We start from the raw sequence: 18,844 nt of genomic DNA, 5'->3' as shown, positions 1-18,844 counted from the left end.
GGGGGTTCAGGGGGGTCCTTGTGCCCAGGAATGGAGGTTCAGGGGGGTCCCAGGGTCAGGGGAAGGGGGGTGAGGGCACTGGGAGAAGTGGGATGGAGGTTCAGGGGGTCTCTGTGCCCAGGAAAGGGGGGTCCAGCGGTCCCTGGTGTTGAGGAAAGTGGGGGCTGGGGGCTGGGAAAGGCGGGAATGGGGGTCCAGGGGGTCTCATGGACAAGGAAAAGGGAGGTCTGGGAGAGGCAGGATGTCCAGGAAAGGGGGTGCAGGGGGGTGTTGGTGCAGGATAAGGGGGTTGAGGGGGGGCCCGGTGCCCAGGAATTGCGGTCTAGGGCGTTCCCAGCACCTGGGACCCCCCTGCAGGAAGCACAGGGAGTGGAGAACTGTGGAGGTCACAGAGATTGGAGGGTTTGGAGGGTCCAAGGGTCAGGGGAGTGGAACTGGGAAAGCTGGGAAGGGGCCAAGGTTCAAGGAAAGGCAGGGCTGGGAGTGGGAGAGGCAGGATGGGGGATCCAGGGGGTCCCTGTGCCCAGGAAAGGGGAGTCCATTGGTCCCTTGTGTTGAGGGAAGTGGGGGCTGAGAAAGGCAGGAATGGGGGTCCAGGGGGTCTCAGGGTCAAGGAAAAGGGAGGATCAGGGGGCTGGGAGAGGCGGGATTGGCAGGAAAAGGGGCACAGGGGGGTATTTGTTGAGGATAAGGGGGTTCAGAGGGGTCCTGGATCAAGGGATGGGGGTCCCGGAGGGTTCCCGAGCCGAAGAATGGGTGTTCCGGGGGGTCCCAGTACTCAGGAATGGGGCTCCAGAGGCGTCCCTGTGGCCGGGAATGGAGGTTGAGGGAGGTTCCCGTGCCCGGGAACGGGTGTTCAAGGGGGTCTCTGTGCCCAGGAATGGAAATGAGGCGGTCCCGGTGCCGCATAGGGAGGTTTAAGGGGGTCCCGGTGCGGAGGGAGAGGGTGCAGGGGGGTCCCGGTGCCCGGAAATGGAGGTTCAGGGAAGTGCCGGTGCCCGGCAATAAAGGCTGAGGAGTTGCCCGTTCCGGGGGTCCCACTTACCCTCGGGCTGCCCCCCCAAGACCGCCAAGACCCCCAGGAGCGCCAGGAGCGCCCCCAGCCCCAGCGCTGGAGCCATCGCGCTGCTCCGCTGGCCCCGCTGGGCGCAGTTCGGGAGACGCGGAAGCGAAAGTGGCCGAGGGAGCGCGGGGGGCGGGCACGGGGGAATTGCCGGGAATGCCCCGGGATCCCCTTCGGGACCCCTCCCGGCACCGCCCCGGGTCCCCCCGCCACCCCCGGGCCCCCTGGACGGGCCCGAGCGGCGGGACCCCCGGGCCGGGCCGAGCTGAACTCGCGGGCCCTGCGCTTAAACTCGGCCTTAAAGGCGCCGCTTTGGGGCCAAAGCGGGGGAAGCGCCGCGATCAGCGGATGCCGCGGGGGCGGGGGGCGATCTCCCTGGGCCAGTGCCCGCCCTGGGCAGCCCCCACTGCCCCCCGCAGGGGTCCCGGGGTCAAGGCAAAGGGGGGCTCCCAAAGCCCCTGCCAGGGGGGAGCGGGAGCTGGGGCAGGAGCTCCGTGGGGAGAGAAAAGGGGGGGACAGCGGGATGGGGGTCCCGGGGGGGCACACACGCTCCGGGGGGGACACACGACCCCCGGGGACCCCCCTCAGCTCCTCCCGCGGGCGGAGGCCGAGCCCCAGCCCAGGGAGACGAAGCCAAAGACGGAGCCCCGACCCCCGTCAGCATCTTGGGGGGGCGGGGGGGGCAGGACCCGGGAAACGGCGGCGGCTGGCTGGAAGGGACTGAGATGGACTGGGACAGACTGGGGTGGACTGGGACAGACTGGGACGGACTGGGACAGACTGGGACAGACTGGGATGGACTGGGACAGACTGGGACAGACTGAGATGGACTGGGACAGACTGGGACAGACTGGGACAGACTGGGACGGACTGGGACAGACTGGGATGGACTGGGACAGACTGGGACGGACTGGGATGGACTGGGACAGACTGCCGCCAGCCCGGGCACATCGCCAGGGCTGGGACTCCTAAAGCAGCGGCTCCGGGCACATCGCCAGGGCTGTTTCCCGTAAACCGCGGCCGGCTCAGCACAGGGAGCTGGGATTCTGGGCCAAGCCGGGCGGGCACTCGGGGAGGCGGTGGCGGAGCTCGGGCGCGGCCCCGGCGCGGCTGGAGGGGGCGGGAGGGGGGTCCGGCGGGTTCGTCCCGCCCTGTCCCCTCCCCAGGGCCCGCGCAGGGAGCGGCTGCCCGCGGGCTCCTCCTTCCCGCCCAGCCCCGGCGGGCTCGGAAGGAGCCGCTGCCGCAGCAGCGCTGCCTCGTCCCGGCTCCTCTCGCCCCGACCCCTTTGGCTGCCCCGGGCCCGCCACTGGGCCCGCCCGGGGGGGGCCGGCCTTTGCAGCCGCATCGGCTGCTGCCACATGGCCCTGCTGGGGCAGGGCTGGCACGGGAGGGGCTTGGAGTCCCTGCCAAGCCGAGCCGGGCTGGGACTGAAAGACACACCCGGGCTGGGATGGACCGGGCTGGGAATGTACTGGGATGGGGCTGTGGGATGGACCGGGCTGGGAATATACTGGGATGGGGGTGTGGGATGGACCGGGCTGGGAATGTACTGGGATGGGGGTGTGGGATGGACTGGGATGGGGGTGTGGGATGGACCGGGATGGGGGTGTTGAGCCAGATCGGGGCTGTGGGGGCTGGGCTGGCCCAGGATGAAGCAAGTTTGGATTTGAGCTTAGTTCTCTCTTCCCAAGATTGCTGTGCCAGATCCAGAGGGAATTTGGGAGGGGGAAGGAGGAGGTGAGACTGAGAGGAGCAAGAAGAAGCAGCTTTCTCCTGCCCGTCCTGCTCCATCTCCCCTGGGCCTCCCCCTCCAGCCCAGCCCAGCCTGGGGGTCCCACTTTGGGGTCCCTGTCACCCCCAGGTGTCTCCTTGCAGGGACCCCTCAGGTCAGGGCTGAATTACTCTTGGATTTGCAGACAAAAAGTGGAAATTGCTGCTGACTGGTTGGATTCCCTCTCCTTTGGTCACTACAGAAAAGCCCCTTTGAATCACTCCCACAGCCACTTGGGGACTCATTGCCCTTCCCTGGGCAGCCAAAAATAAAGGCCACAACTATACTGGCCTGCAATAGTTTTGAAGTGCTCTTTGGGACACCAAAGTCCTTTATTTCCCCAAACCCAGTGTGTTTGGGAGTATTTTCCATGGTGAGTTCCTCTGTTTTTCCCCCCTAGGTCTCTTTTCTCCTCCTCTTCCTCCCCCACCTGGTTTTTGCTCCAGAATGCCCTAAACTGCAGCCTGGGGCAGAAGGAATTTGGGGGTTGGGGACAGTGCCCCCCCAGCAGCATCCACATTCTGTGCCAGTGGATGCTTGTCCTGTTTCTTTGGGTTCTTTCCTTCCAAATATTCCACAAATGGCTCTGCTGGGGTCAGTTTTGCTTTGGTGAACCTGTGAATTTTGAACTTGGCCTTGGGGAATGGTGCATGGACAGGGAAAGGCTGAGCAGGGAAAGAATTCAGGAAAAACCCTGGACCAGGTGGGAAAATGTTCCTGATGTGGGAGGTTGGAGCAGCAACAAGAGGAGGGAGCAAAGGCTGGGACAGGAAAGAGTGAACAAAAACCAGCCCTGGGGAAAGGAAGAGGGTTAGAAAAAGGCTGTGACTGCCTGGGGGGGAGTTTGGGGGATTCTCAGCTGTGCAAGTCCTTGAGACAACACCTTCCCAGGGCACACAGAGCCGGCAGGAGCCAAGGCTGAGCTGGGAAAACAAAGCCAGTCCTGGTGCTTTGAAGGCTCAAATCACCTCAAGCCGCTGAAGGGAAAAGGGGGCTTGACTTTCCTGGCAGGAAAGTGCCCCAAATCAGGCATTTGGCACTGCCCAGTTCCCGGCCTGAGCAGGAACTGGCTTGGTTTGCACAGACTGGGCTGCTGCGATGGAGCTGCTGCAACAGAGAGCGGAGGGAGGCACCAGGAAAACCAGCTCCTCTTTTGGGGAGGTTGTTTCAAAGCTGTGCTTGAGTTTAGTGTGTGTGGGCACTAAAATCAGTTCCAAAAGCCACAGGGGAGTGTTACAGCCCACCCTGCCAGGCCAGAGGAACTTTTGTTTGATTCTTGTATCCCTTGGAGTGAATTAAAGTGAAACAGTCCTGGATGATCAGTGTTTGCAGAGAGGCCTGGGCAGGGGGTGCTTGGAGGGCAGCCCTGCTCAGAGGCCTTGTCGGGGCAGTGCTGGGTGTGGGCACCCCCCCAGGGGCCTCTGCCATGGCCGGGCCCAGGGCAGAGAAATGTCCAGGCCCCAGAGCCCAGAGAGGCGCCCCAGGGCCTCCCCAGTGCCACAGCCTGGGGGCTCCGGCCTCCTCCCCTCAGCCCGACCCTCCCTGGCCTGGCAGCAGCTCCTTTGCACAGCCTGGCCCAGCCCAAAGGCTGCAAGTCCCCTCCAACAGGCCAGTTCCTGCCGGGGAGGAGCAGGGAAGGAAGGGCAAAGGGCTTGGCAAGCTGTGGGGCTGGGGGGGTGCCCATCCCGTGCTGGAAGGGGGCTCGAGGGGGATGCAGCCCCAAAAATCCTTGGGTGCCGCTGACAGCACTGGGATCCCCCCAAACTGAGCCTGGAGCCCCCACGGGCCTGGGGCTGGGCTGGGAGGTGGGGAAGGGACCCGGGGGGTACAAGAGCTGGGGCTGTGGGGTGCTCTTTGTGCCCCTTCCATGGGCTTTGTCCCCACATTTCAGCCTCAGGCCCATCAAGGACAAAAAGGTGCCCCTGGGGGTCACTGGGCTCCTCACGGGGCTGCTCCTCACCATCACTGCCCTGGGGGGAGTGGCTGAGGCTGGAGGAGCCACCCCAGAGCCTCCTCCTGCACAAACCCCCTGCCAGGAGTCACCTGCACACATATGGTAAAGTTTAATTAACATTATCATATTAGATCAATATTTGGTGTAACAATAATAATAGATAGGATTGTATTTCCTACCTGCTTTTAACCAGCAGCAAAGAACAAGGAATGGAAGGACGGGATCTGCTTGGAATTTGTAGGGGGCTCGTTAATTTTGGGGGGGTTCTGGCAACTTTTCTGGGGTGTTTCTGGCAGCTCTTTGGGTCTCAGCGCTGCTCCCATCCCTCCTCAGAGGGGGGAGAAGAGCAGAGCTGGTGAACCAGGAAACACAGACCTGGTTGGGTTTGGCCACAAAACTCCCCCTTGGCTGGTTTGGCCTTTCTAGAGGCGACTTTGCAGCAGATCCCTGTGGATTTGTGCTCCTGGGAATGCTCAAACCCCGCAGGAAACATCTGCCATGGCACCGAGGGTTCTTGGGCCAAAAGGAGTCTTTTAAGGAAGAAATCTCTTTTCCATGCTTCCAGCATGATCCCAGTTGTTCACAGCCACTCCCAGTCACTCCCAGTGTGCTCCCAGTCGCTCCCACTATGATCCCAGTCACCTCCAGAGTGATCCCACTTGCTCCCAGTATATCCCAGTTGTACCAACGTGGTCCCAACTGCCCTCAGAATGCTCCCAGTCACTCCCAGTATGACCCCAGTCACCCTCACTGTGGGCCCAGTTGTCCCCAGCATGGTCCCAGTTGCCTCCAGCACAGATTCAGTCAATCCAAGTGTGATCCCAGTCTTCCCTCATCATGGTCCCAGTCACTCCCAGTTGCCCCCCATATGGTCCAAGTCACTCCCAGTGTGCTCCCAGTCACCCCCACGATGGTTGCAGACTCTCCCAGTAGATCCCAGTTGCCCTCAGCATGCTCACAGTCATACCCAGTTACTTCCACTTGCCCCAGGATGCTTCCAGTTCCCATCAGGATGATCCCAGTCACTCCCAGTCACTCCCAGTTTATGACAGTTGCCTCCAGCATGCACCCTGTCATTCCCAGTTACTCCCACTTGCTTCCAGCATGATCCCAGTTGCTCCCAGTTCCCCTCTATGTAGTTCCAGTTAGTCTCAGCATGGTGCCCCTCACTGACAGTCACTCCCAGGATGGTTCCAGTATGGTCCTGGTCACTCCCACAGTGATCCCAGTCACTCCCAGTCACTCCCAATAGGATCCCAGTTGCCCCCAGCATGGTTCCAGTTGCTCCAGTATGATCCCAGTATGAGTCCAGTCACCTCTGGTGTGATCCCAGGAACTTCCAGACACTCCCAGTACAAATCCAGTTTGATCCCAGTCATCCCCAGTATGGCTGCAGTCCCTCTCACATACTCCCACTATTATTGCAGTCACTCCCAGTATGATCCCAGTTGCCTCCAGTGTGGTTCCAGTTGCTCCCAGAATGATTCCTGTCACTCCCAGCCACTCCCAGTATATGCCAGTTGTCTCCAGCATGCTCCCAGTCATTACCAGTATGATCCCAGTCTCTCCTACTACGATCCAAGTTACCCCCTGCATAGTCCCAATTGCTCCCAGTCACCCCACTATGATTCCAGTAGTTCCCAGTATGATCCCTGGCACTGCCAGTCTCTCCCAGTCTATCCCAGTCGACCTCAGCATGCTCCCAGTCACTCCCAGTACACTCCCAGTCAGTCCCAGTGTGATCCCAGTCACTCCTGGTCTCTCTCAGTATATCCCAGTTGCCCCCAGTGTGGTCCCACTCACTCCCAATTGCTCCCAGTAGCTTCCAGCATGATCCCAGTTGCTCACAGCCACTCCCAGTCACCCCCAGTGTGGTCCCAGTCACTCCCACTATGATCCCAGTAACCTCCAGAGTGATCCCACTTGCTCCCAGTATATCCCAGTTGTGCCCAGCATGGTCCCAGTTGCTCTCAGTTCCTCCAGTGGGATCCAAGTAGTTCCCAGTTCCCTTAGCATAGAACCAGTTGCTCCCAGTATGATCCTAGTCTTATCCCAGTATGATCCCAGTACAATCACAGTTGCTACCAGTATGATCCCAGTAACCTGCAGACACTTCCAGTATGAATCCAGTTTGATCCCAGTCATCCCCAGTATCATTGCAGTCACTCCCAGGATGATCCCTGTCAGTCCCAGTATGATCCCAATATAAGCCCAGCAGGGGCCCAGCTGCTCCCACTCTGATCCCAGTTGCCCCCAGCATTGTTCCAGTTACTCCCATTCACCCCTACTATGGTTCCAGTCACTCCCAGTATGATCTCTGTTGACCTCAGCATGCTCCCAGTCACTCCTAGTATGCTCCCACTATGATCCCAGTCACCTCCAACATGATCCTACTTGCTCCCAGTATATCCCAGTTCTGCCAACATGGTCCCAACTGCCCTCAGAATGCTCCCAGTCACTCCCAGTATGACCCCAGTCACCCTCACTGTGGTGGCTCCCAGCATGGGCCAAGCTGCTCCCACTGTGATCCCAGTATGATTCCAGTATTCCCTAGCATGGTACCAGTTGCCCCTAGGATTGACCCAGTTGCTCCCTGTAAGATCCCAGCATGAGCCCAGCAGGGGCCCAGTTGCTCCCACTATGATCCCAGTTGCCCCCAGAGTGGTTCCAGTCACTCCCATTCACCCCTCCTATGGTTCCACTCACTCCCAGTATATCCCAGTTTTCCCCAACATACTCCCAGTTGCTCCCAGGATGATCCCAGTTGCCCCAGTTCTGGTCCCGCTGGCTCCAGTCCAGGTCTCGGTGTATCCCGGTGTCCCCCCTGTCCCCCCACCCCGCTCTCACCCCCTTTTCTCTCCCCACAGAGCTCCTGAGCCGCCGGCGGCCGCAGCCCCTCCCCGTGGCCTCGGGCCCAGCCGGGACCCCCCAGTCCAGCCCCACCTGCACTTTGGGGGGGTCGTGTGTCCCCCCCGGCCCTGCTTTTGTTCACACCCCAGCCGGCTGCTCCCAGTGTTCCCAGTAAAGCTTCCCAGTTCTCTGCAGTCCCGGTTTTTGGGGGGGCAGTGAGGGGGCTCTGAAAATCCCAGGAATGGGGGGTTTGGGCACTTCCAGACCCACAAAATCCTTTGAACAGGGCTTTTGGGGACATTCAGACCCCAAAAATCTTGGGAACATGGGGGCTCCCCTAGAATCCAGAAGTTACAGGAACATCGTGGTTGGGGCACTCCCTGACCCCAAAATATTGGAAAAGAGGGGCTTGGACACTCCTAGACCATGAAACGCATGGGAATAGGGGGTTGGGGCACTCCCAGACCCTAAAAATCCCCGAGAAAGTTGGCTTGGGCACATCCAGAGCCCAAAATATTGGAAAAGAGGGGACTGGACACTCCCAGACCCTAAAAATCCCAGGCAGAGTGGGATTTGGAAAGCGTCACACCCCCAGAATCCCAGGAACTGGAAATTATTGGGCACTCGGGGCCGCCCAGAACTTCATTCCCACGTACCCAGGTCAACCCAAACGCCAACCCCAGGAATCCGGGAACTCCCAGAACCCACCTTGGACCCCCCAAAACCCGGGCAGGGTCAGCAGCAGCAGCCAATGGGAGCGAGTGCTGTTGGTGCGTCATCAGCTGCCGGGCAGACCCGTCCGGAACGGAGCCCTCCCCGAGCTCAGCCAATCAGAGAACGCCCTCAACTCATTTTGGGGACCCGTGGGAGCTCCGGGAGCCCGGGATGGGCGGTTTTGGGGGTTCCCTGAGCTTTGGGAGCCCTGGCTGGGCATTTTTGGTGGGCCCTGAGCTCCCCCCTCCCCCGCAGCCCACGGACCCCCCGAACCCCCCAGCCCCGGGGCTGCCGCGGGGGCCCCCAACGGCCCTCAGCCAATCCCAAAGCGCCCACGCCGCCCGCGCCCAATCCCAGCGCGCCGCGCTGATGACTCATCAGTCGCCGGGAAGACGCCTCGAAAAAAGGGCCCCAACTGCGCCCTCAGCCAAGCCCAGCGCGCCCCAAATCCCCCAAACGGCGCCGCCCGGCTGGTTTTGGGCTGTCAGCAGCTGTCCGGCGCTGGGCATGGAGCGTGTGCGGGGAGCTGGGGCCGTGCTGGCGGTGCTGGTGGTGCTGGGAGCCCCCCCGGCTGCGGGCGAGGAGCTGTCGGGTGAGCGGGGGGGTGGGAAAGAGGGGAAGAAAAGAAGAAAAGAGGGGGTGGGAGCCCCAAAAATGTGAGGACGAGGGGGGTCGGAAGGCTCGGACTGAGTGGGAGGGGGGTGGGAGCCCTAAAGTAAGGTCAGGGGGTCTGGGGATTGTGGGGCAGGTGGGACAGGGGTGGGAGAGGGGGGCAAAAGGGTGTGGGAGAGCAGGCAGAGGGGTGCCCTGGGGGTCCCTGGGTGTCCCTTGAGCCCTGGAGCGGTTCCCTGGGGCTCTGGGGGGTCGAATCTGCAGTGGGAGGGTCCCCAACCCCCCTGTCCATCTCCGGGGGGCTGATGGGGGGGTTCCCCCCCCCTGCCAAGAGCCGGTGCTGGGGCGTCCGTGGGGCAGAGGGGGGTTGGGAAAGGGGGGTCCGGGGTGGCCCCCTGAGCTCCCAGCCTGCTGTGGGGGGCTGGGGGATGATGGGGGGACGGGGCACCCCCTGACCCGTGTCCTGCACACACAGGGGTGTTCCAGCTAATGACAAAGTCCGAGTGTCACTTCATCAACGGCACCGAGTGGGTGAGGCTCGTGAAGAGGTACATCTACAACCGGGAGCAGTATGCCCAGCTCAAGATCGATTTGGGGACCTATGTGGAGGACACCCTGTTTGGGGAGAAGGTTGCCAGGGAATGGAACTACCTCCCGGAATGGCGGGAGCTCAGATGGTCTGAGATGGAAAGGTTCTGCCGGCACAACTACGAATTATCCACCAAACTCCTGGTGAACCGCAGAGGCGAGCCTGGGGCAGAGAGGGTCCCCTCGGGCCCTGCCCCGGAAATGACCCTGGAGCCCCTCAAACCCTCCCTGGGAATCACCTGAGACCCCTCAGCCCTCCCTGTGCCCGTCCCTTGGCCTTTTGCCCCCTCCCACTCCATCCCAGTCGATCCCAGTCCATCCCAGTCTCTCCCAGTGCCCCCCCCGCGTCTCCACCCCTCTGGGGCCACCGAGCTCCCGCCCCTCAGCCAATCCCAGCGCGTCTCTCTGATGACGCTCCAGTTGCCAGGCAGACCCAAACCAAAGACTTCCCTCCCCACCACTCAGCCTCCCAGTCCCGAGCGCTTCCTTCCCAGTCCATACCAGTCACTCCCAGTCAATCTCACTTCACTCCCAGACCCTCTCAGTCCATTCCCAGTCGTTCTCACTTCACTCCCACATCTCCCAACTCTCTCCCCAGTGCCCCCCCCAGCCCAGCCCCTTCTCCCCCACTCTATTTCCAGTCCCTCCCACTGCCATCCCAGTCCCTCCCAGTGCCATCCCAGTCCCTACCAATGTCCTCCAAGCCCTTTGCCCTCCCTCCCAGTGCCCCCCAGCTCAGCCCAGTGTCTCCCCCGTCCCTGCCAGTGCCCCCCAGCTCAGCCCAGTGTCTCCCCTGTCCCTCCCAGTGCCCCCCAGTGTGTCCATCTCGCTGGTGCCGTCGAGCTCCCAGCCCGGCCCCGGCCGCCTGCTCTGCTCTGTGATGGATTTCTACCCTGCGCCGGTGCAGGTGAGGTGGTTCCAGGATGGGCAGGAGCTGCCAGAGGACGTGTTTTCCACCGACGTGGTCCCCACCGGGGACTGGAGCTACCAGGTGCTGGTGCTGCTGGAAATCCCCCCCCGGCGCGGGGTCACCTACAGCTGCCAGGTGGAGCACGTCAGCCTGGAGCACCCCCTCAGCCGGCACTGGGGTACGGCCCGGCCCCCCCAGCCCCGGGGGCAACTGGGGGCGACTGGGAGGGAGTTTGGGGGGTGCTGGGGGTGATGGGAGGGAGGTTGGAGGGTCCTAAAGGGGCCAGGAGGGGCTGGGTGGGATCCCTGCAGGGGCTGGGAAGGGACTGGCAGGAGGTTTCAGGGACCCCTGGGTGGGCTGGGGGAGAGTGGGCCGGGCTCTGTGGGGTGCCTGGGGGTGTGTGGGAGGAGGTTTTGGGGGTGCTGACCCCCCCGGCTCCCCCCAGAGATGCCACCGGACACCGTCCGCAGCAAGATCCTGGTGGGGGTCGGGGGCTTCGTCTTGGGCTTGGTCTTCCTGGCGCTGGGGCTCGGCTTCTACCTGCGGGAGAAGGTAAAGGGGGGTCCCCAAATGGGGGTCGTGTCCCCCCCCTTGCTCTCCCACAGCCTCTGGGCCCCCCCTGCCCCCCCAGCCCCTTTGCTCTCACCCCCTTTTCTCTCCCCACAGAGCTCCTGAGCCGCCGGCGGCCGCAGCCCCTCCCCGTGGCCTCGGGCCCAGCCGGGACCCCCCAAACCCTGCGCTCATTTGGGGGGGTCGCCTGTCCCCCCCTTCCCTCCATTTCTTCCCACACTAACCAGCTGTTCCCAGTGTTCCCAGTAAAGCTTCTCAGTGCTCTGCACTCCTGGTTGTTGGGGGTACTGATGGGGGGGCTCTGAAAATTTTGGGAACAGGGGGGTTTTGTATTCCCAGACCCTGAAAATCCTGGGAACTGGAGCGTTTGGGCACTCTCTGACCAAGAAATATCACAAAAGAGGGATGTGGACACTCCGAGACTCCAGAAATCCTGGGAACAGGGAGGTTTGGGCAGTGTCAGCCTCCCAGTAATACAGGAAGAGGAGGGATTGGGCTGTCCCAGGACCACACAATCCAGGAAAAGAGGGTGTTATTTAGTCCTAGACCCCTAAAATTGTCAGAACAGGAGGGTTGGGCACTGCCAGGCCCCCAAAATTATGGGAACAGGGGGGTCAGGAACATTGAGACCACAAAAATCTTGTGAACACAGGGGTATAGCCTCTCCTAGAACTGAAAAGTCACAGGAATAAAGTTCTTGGGGCATTTCTAGACCTCAAAATATTGGAATAGAGGGCTTAGGACACTTCCAGATCTTAAAACTCCAAAGAACAGGGGGGGTTGGGCATTCTGAGCCCCCCAAAATTCTGGATAAAGGTGGTTTTGGCACATTCAGAGCTCTACAATCCTGAGAATAGGTGGCTTTGGGCAATGGCAGCCTCCCAGTAACTCAGGAACACAGGGGTTTGACCTGTCCCAGCCCCAAAAACTCCTGGAAAAGACAGGTTTAGGTACTCCCCGAACCCCAACACTGTGAGAACAGGCGGGTCTGGGCACTCCCAGGTCCCCAAAATTGTAAGAACAGGGGGGTTTGGGCACTCTCAGAACCACAAAATCCCGGGAACAGGGGGGTTATTGGGCACGCGCGAACACCCAAAACCTGCTTCCAATGTATCCAGGACACCCCAAACCCCATCCCCAGCAATCCGGGAACCCCGAAAACCCCGGGGTTGGACCCCCCCAGCCCCGGGGCTGCCGCGGGGCCCCCCAACGGCCCTCAGCCAATCCCAAAGCGCCCACGCCGCCCGCGCCCAATCGCAGCGCGCCGCGCTGATGACTCATCAGTCGCCGGGAAGACCAGGCTCCAACACGGCCCCAAACCGGCGCCGGGCTTTGCCCTCAGCCAATCCGAGCGCGACCAAAAAGCCCCAAAAAAGACCCGCCCGGCTGGTTTTGGGCTGTCAGCAGCTGTCCGGCGCTGGGCATGGAGCGTGTGCGGGGAGCTGGGGCCGTGCTGGCGGTGCTGGTGGTGCTGGGAGCCCCCCCGGCTGTGGGCGAGGAGCTGTCGGGTGAGTTGGGGGGGCGGGAAGGGTGTCAGGTGGGAAAGGGGGGGAAAGAGGGGAGAGAAGAGGGGTTGGGAGCCCCAAAAGTGAGTGGGAGGGGGTTGGAAGTTTGAGTGAGTGGAGGGGGGTGGGAGCCCCAAAGTGAGGTTGGGGGGGTGGGATTGAGGGGCGGTGGGAAAGGGGTGGAGAGGGGGCAAAGGGGGTGTGGGAGAGCAGGCAGAGGGGTGCCATGGGGGTCCCTGGGTGTCCCTTGAGCCCTGGAGCGGTTCCCTGGGGCTCTGGGGGGTGGGATCGGCAGTGGGGGGTGTCCCCAACCCCTCTGTCCATCCCGGGGGGCTGATGGGGGGTTCCCCCCCAGCCAAGAGCCGGTGCTGGGGCGTCCTGGGGCAGAGGGGGGTGGGAAAGGGGGGATCCGGGGTGGTCCCCTGAGCTGCCAGCCCTGCTGGGGGGGGCTGGGGGATGATGGGGGGGACGGGGCACCCCCTGACCCGTGTCCTGCACACACAGGGGTGTTCCAGGAGATGAGAAAGTCCGAGTGTTACTTCATCAACGGCACCGACCGGGTCAGGAACGTGGACAGGTACATCTACAACCGGGAGCAGTACGCCCACTTCGACAGCGATGTGGGGGTCTATGTGGGGGACACCCCAGATGGGGAGATCCAGGCCAGGTACTGGAACAGCGACCAGGAACGGCTGGAGTACGATCGGTCTGCGGTGGACTGGTACTGCCGGCACAACTACGAGGCGTCCACTCTGACTGCCGTGGAGAGGAGAGGTGAGGGTGGGGCAGAGCGGGTCCCCTCGGACCCTGCCCCGAGAATGACCCTGGAGCCCCTCAAACCCTCTCTAGGAATCACTCCAGACCCCTCAGCCCTCCCTGTGCCCGTCCCTTGGCCTTTTGCCCCCTCCCACTCCATCCCAGTCGATCCCAGTCCATCCCAGTCTCTCCCAGTGCCCCCCCGCGTCTCCACCCCTCTGGGGCCACCGAGCTCCCGCCCCTCAGCCAATCCCAGCGCGTCTCTCTGATGACGCTTCAGTTGCCAGGCAGACCCAAACCAAAGAGTTCCCTCACCACCACTCAGCCTCCCAGTCCCGAGCGCTTCCTTCCCAGTCCATACCAGTCACTCCCAGACCCTCTCCCTCCACTCCCAGACCCTCTCAGTCCATTCCCAGTCGTTCTCACTTCACTCCCACATCTCCCAACTCTCTCCCCAGTGCCCCCCCAGCCCAGCCCCTTCTCCCCCACTCGATTCCCACTCTCTCCCACTGCCATCCCAGTCCCTCCCAATGTCCTCCAAGCCCTCTGCCCTCCCTCCCAGTGCCCCCCAGCTCAGCCCAGTGTCTCCCCCGTCCCTCCCAGTGCCCCCCAGCGTGTCCATCTCGCTGGTGCCGTCGAGCTCCCAGCCCGGCCCCGGCCGCCTGCTCTGCTCCGGGATGGATTTCTACCCTGCGCCGGTGCAGGTGAGGTGGTTCCAGGATGGGCAGGAGCTGCCGGAGCACGTGGTGGCCACCGACGTGGTCCCCAACGGGGACTGGACCTACCAGGTGCTGGTGCTGCTGGAAATCCCCCCCCAGCGCGGGGTCACCTACAGCTGCCAGGTGGAGCACGTCAGCCTGGAGCACCCCCTCAGCCGGCACTGGGGTACGGCCCGGCCCCCCCAGCACCGGGGGGGCGACTGGGGGCGACTGGGAGGGAGTTTGGTGGGTGCTGGGGATGATGGGAGGGGGTTGGAGGGTCCTAAAGGGTCTGGGAGGGGCTTGGTGGGATCCCCTACAGGGGCTGGGAAGGGACTGGCAGAAGGTTGGAGGGACCCCCGGGTGGGCTGGGGGAGAGCGGGCCGGGCTCTGTGGGGTGCCGGGTGGTGCGTGGGAGGAGGTTTTGGGGGTGCTGACCCCCCCGGCTCCCCCCAGAGATGCCACCGGACACCGTCCGCAGCAAGATCCTGGTGGGGGTCGGGGGCTTCGTCTTGGGCTTGGTCTTCCTGGCGCTGGGGCTCGGCTTCTACCTGCGGGAGAAGGTAAAGGGGGGTCCCCAAATGGGGGTCGTGTCCCCACCTTTCCCAGAGCTTGTGGGCCCCCCCTGTCCCCCCAACCCCACTGTTCTCACCCCCTTTTCTCTCCCCACAGAGCTCCTGAGCCGCTGGCGGCCGCAGCCCCTCCCCGTGGCCTCGGGCCCAGCCGGGACCCCCCAGTGCATCCCCACGCTGAGTTTGGGGGGTCGTCTGTCCCCCCTTCCCTGCTTTTGTTCTCACCCCAGCCGGCTGCTCCCAGTGTTCCCAGTAAACATTCCCAGTGCTCTGCAGTCCTGGTTATTTGAGGCATTGAGGGGGCTCTGAAAATCCCAGGAACAGGGGATTTGGGCACTCCAAGCTCCTCAAATCTTGGAAAAGAGGAGTTTGGGCACCATCAGTGTCTGAAAAACAAGGGAACTGGGGGGTTGGAAACATTAGGACCTCAAAAATCTTGGTAACATGGGGGTATGGGCTCTCCTAGACCCTAAAAATCCGAGGGGCAGGGGTTTTGGGTACTCCCAGAGCACAAAATATTGGAAAAGAAGGTTTGGACACTCCCAGACTCCATCAAAATCCTGGGAACAGTGGGTTTTGGGCATTCTCAGACCCTCAAAATACTAGGAAAAGGGGGTTTGGACAAATGTCAGCCTCCTGAACCCCTATGAACAGAGGGGTTTGAGCTCTCCCAGATCCAAAAAAAATCCTGGAAAAGAGAAGTTTAGGTACTCCCAGGGTCCCAAAATTGTGAAAACAGAAGGGTTTGGGCACACCCAGATGCCAAAATTTTAGAATAGAGGGGTTAGGACACTCCCAGACCCTAAAACTCCTGAGAACAGGGGGTTCAAACACTCCCACACTTCCAAAATCTCATGAACACAGGGTTATTGGGCACACCCGGCATCCCAGACCCTCATTGCCACCTATCCACGACACTCCAAACCCCAACCCCAGCAATCCTGGAACCCCCAAAACCCACCTTGGACCCCCCAAGGCCCGGGCAGGATCAGCAGCAGCAGCCAATGGGAGCGAGCGCTGTTGGCGCGTCATCAGCTGCCGGGCAGACCCGTCCGGAACGGAGCCCTCCCCGAGCTCAGCCAGTCAGAGAACGCCCTCAACTCATTTTGGGGACCCGTGGGAGCTCCGGGAGCCAGGGATGGGCGGTTTTGGGGGTTCCCTGAGCTTTGGGAGCCCTGGCTGGGCATTTTTGGTGGGCCCTGAGCTCCCCCCTCCCCCGCAGCCCACGGACCCCCCGAACCCCCCAGCCCCGGGGCTGCCGCGGGGGCCCCCAACGGCCCTCAGCCAATCCCAAAGCGCCCACGCCGCCCGCGCCCAATCCCAGCGCGCCGCGCTGATGACTCATCAGTCGCCGGGAAGACGCCTCGAAAAAAGGGCCCCAACTGCGCCCTCAGCCAAGCCCAGCGCGCCCCAAATCCCCCAAACGGCGCCGCCCGGCTGGTTTTGGGCTGTCAGCAGCTGTCCGGCGCTGGGCATGGAGCGTGTGCGGGGAGCTGGGGCCGTGCTGGCGGTGCTGGTGGTGCTGGGAGCCCCCCCGGCTGCGGGCGAGGAGCTGTCGGGTGAGCGGGGGGGTGGGAAAGAGGGGAAGAAAAGAAGAAAAGAGGGGGTGGGAGCCCCAAAAATGTGAGGACGAGGGGGGTCGGAAGGCTCGGACTGAGTGGGAGGGGGGTGGGAGCCCTAAAGTAAGGTCAGGGGGTCTGGGGATTGTGGGGCAGGTGGGACAGGGGTGGGAGAGGGGGGCAAAAGGGTGTGGGAGAGCAGGCAGAGGGGTGCCCTGGGGGTCCCTGGGTGTCCCTTGAGCCCTGGAGCGGTTCCCTGGGGCTCTGGGGGGTCGAATCTGCAGTGGGAGGGTCCCCAACCCCCCTGTCCATCCCCGGGGGGCTGATGGGGGGGTTCCCCCCCAGCCAAGAGCCGGTGCTGGGGCGTCCGTGGGGCAGAGAGGGGTGGGAAAGGAGGGTCCGGGGTGGCTCCCTGAGCTCCCAGCCTGCTGTGGGGGGCTGGGGGATGATGGGGGGACGGGGCACCCCCTGACCCGTGTCCTGCGCACACAGGGGTGTTCCAGCTAATGACAAAGTCCGAGTGTCACTTCATCAACGGCACCGAGCAGGTGAGGCTCGTGAAGAGGTACATCTACAACCGGGAGCAGTATGCCCAGCTCGAGATCGATTTGGGGACCTATGTGGAGGACACCCTGTTTGGGGAGAAGGTTGCCAGGGAATGGAACTACCTCCCGGAATGGCGGGAGCTCAGATGGTCTGAGATGGAAAGGTTCTGCCGGCACAACTACGAATTATCCACCAAACTCCTGGTGAACCGCAGAGGTGAGCCTGGGGCAGAACGGGTCCCCTCGGGCCCTGCCCCGGAAATGACCCTGGAGCCCATCAAACCCTCCCTCGGAATCACCTGAGACCCCTCAGCCCTCCCTGTGCCCGTCCCTTGGCCTTTTGCCCCCTCCCACTCCATCCCAGTCGATCCCAGTCCATCCCAGTCTCTCCCAGTGCCCCCCCGCGTCTCCACCCCTCTGGGGCCACCGAGCTCCCACCCCTCAGCCAATCCCAGCGCGTCTCTCTGATGACGCTCCAGTTGCCAGGCAGACCCAAACCAAAGACTTCCCTCACCACTACTCAGCCTCCCAGTCCCGAGCGCTTCCTTCCCAGTCCAGACCAGTCATTCCCAGTCAATCTCACTTCACTCCCAGACCCACCCAATCCATTCCCAGTCGTTCTCACTTCACTCCCACATCTCCCAACTCTCTCCCCAGTGCCCCCCCCAGCCCAGCCCCTTCTCCCCCACTCTATTTCCAGTCCCTCCCACTGCCATCCCAGTCCCTCCCACTGCCATCCCAGTCCCTACCAATGTCCTCCAAGCCCTTTGCCCTCCCTCCCAGTGCCCCCCAGCTCAGCCCAGTGTCTCCCCTGTCCCTCCCAGTGCCCCCCAGCGTGTCCATCTCGCTGGTGCCGTCGAGCTCCCAGCCCGGCCCCGGCCGCCTGCTCTGCTCCGTGATGGATTTCTACCCTGCGCCGGTGCAGGTGAGGTGTTTCCAGGATGGGCAGGAGCTGCCAGAGGACGTGTTTACCACCGACGTGGTCCCCAACGGGGACTGGACCTACCAGGTGCTGGTGCTGCTGGAAATCCCCCCCCGGCACGGGGTCACCTACAGCTGCCAGGTGGAGCACGTCAGCCTGGAGCACCCCCTCAGCCGGCACTGGGGTACGGCCCGGCCCCCCCAGCACCGGGGGGGCAACTGGGGGTGACTGGGAGGGAGTTTGGTGGGTGCTGGGGGTGATGGGAGGGGCGTTGGAGGGTCCTAAAGGGTCTGAGAGGGGCTGGGTGGGATCCCTGCAGGGGCTGGGAAGGGACTGGCAGGAGGTCGGAGGGACCCCCGGGTGGGCTGGGGGAGAGCGGGCCGGGCTCTGTGGGGTGCCGGGGGGTGCGTGGGAGGAGGTTTTGGGGGTGCTGACCCCCCGACTCCCCCCAGAGATGCCACCGGACACCGTCCGCAGCAAGATCCTGGTGGGGGTCGGGGGTTTCGTCTTGGGCTTGGTCTTCCTGGCGCTGGGGCTCGGCTTCTACCTGCGGGAGAAGGTAAAGGGGGGTCCCCAAATGGGGGTCGTGGCCCCCCCCTTGCTCTCCCACAGCCTCTGGGTCCTCTCTTCCCCCCCAGCCCCTTTGCTCTCACCCCCTTTTCTCTCCCCACAGAGCTCCTGAGCCGCCGGCGGCCGCAGCCCCCCCGTGCCTCGGGCCCAGCCGCGGACCCCCCAAACCCTGCGCTCATTTGGGGGGTCGCCTGTCCCCCCCTTCCCTGCTTTTGTTTTCACCCCACCCAGCTGTTCCCAGTGTTCCCAGTAAAGCTTCTCAGTGCTCTGCAGTCCTGCTCACTGGAGAGAAGGGGCTGGGGGTGACTTAGGGGGAAACCGCGGGGGGAGCAGAGTTTGAGGGGGGCAGAACCGGCCCCAGGATGGATCGGGAATGGGGGGGTTTTGTGGGGGCATCTGCACCCCAACAGGGCACCCAGCGCACCCCAAGAGGTGCCAGGACCCACGTAAACCCCGTAACAGAGGTGCTGGGAATCCCAAATTCAGTGGGAGGGGAGTGGTACCCCCCAAAAGTGGACGGGAGCGAGACGGGGCTGAGGAGTGGGGAATGATGGAAAAGGGGTGGGAGAGGTCAGAAAGGTGGGGAAAAGGAGGATGTGGGACATCAGCCCCTCTTTCCTCCCCTTTTCCCCCTTTCCCACCGTCCCCCTGCTCACCCCACAGCTCCTTGCCCGCAGCCAGGGGG

The 18,844-nt window shown here is 62.8% G+C and overlaps 3 protein-coding genes across 3 annotated transcripts in view; all 3 read left to right on the top strand.

The window, feature by feature from the left end:
* Positions 1-8,814: 8,814 nt before the first annotated feature.
* LOC108639285 (class II histocompatibility antigen, B-L beta chain-like) lies at positions 8,815-11,300 on the top strand. Its single transcript, XM_029963427.1, has 5 exons — positions 8,815-8,944; positions 9,440-9,709; positions 10,359-10,640; positions 10,908-11,014; positions 11,129-11,300. Exons 1-5 carry the CDS (start codon positions 8,860-8,862, stop codon positions 11,135-11,137), a joined length of 753 nt encoding a protein of 250 aa, XP_029819287.1. The 5' UTR covers positions 8,815-8,859; the 3' UTR covers positions 11,138-11,300.
* Positions 11,301-12,351: 1,051 nt separating this feature from the next.
* Positions 12,352-14,753, top strand: LOC108642849 (class II histocompatibility antigen, B-L beta chain-like). The gene is made up of 5 exons (XM_029963474.1): positions 12,352-12,540; positions 13,042-13,311; positions 13,897-14,178; positions 14,448-14,554; positions 14,664-14,753. The coding sequence occupies exons 1-5, from the start codon at positions 12,456-12,458 to the stop codon at positions 14,670-14,672; spliced, it is 753 nt and encodes a 250-aa protein (XP_029819334.1). The 5' UTR covers positions 12,352-12,455; the 3' UTR covers positions 14,673-14,753.
* Positions 14,754-15,992: 1,239 nt separating this feature from the next.
* The window catches only part of LOC108643966 (class II histocompatibility antigen, B-L beta chain-like), a 30,363-nt gene continuing 27,511 nt past the window's right edge, over positions 15,993-18,844 (top strand). The window contains exons 1-4 of the mRNA XM_029963388.1: positions 15,993-16,122; positions 16,615-16,884; positions 17,492-17,773; positions 18,042-18,148. Coding sequence (XP_029819248.1) covers positions 16,038-16,122; positions 16,615-16,884; positions 17,492-17,773; positions 18,042-18,148 — 744 coding nt within the window. The 5' untranslated portion in view covers positions 15,993-16,037. The remainder of the gene's footprint in view (positions 16,123-16,614; positions 16,885-17,491; positions 17,774-18,041; positions 18,149-18,844) is intronic.

The sequence above is a fragment of the Manacus vitellinus genome, unplaced genomic scaffold (assembly GCF_001715985.3).
Source record: "Manacus vitellinus isolate BGI_N305 unplaced genomic scaffold, ASM171598v3 ctg7180002428462_pilon, whole genome shotgun sequence".
NCBI lineage: Eukaryota > Metazoa > Chordata > Aves > Passeriformes > Pipridae > Manacus > Manacus vitellinus.
The sequence above is the reverse complement of the archived record's forward strand: the minus strand, read 5'-3'. Positions and strand labels throughout refer to the sequence as shown.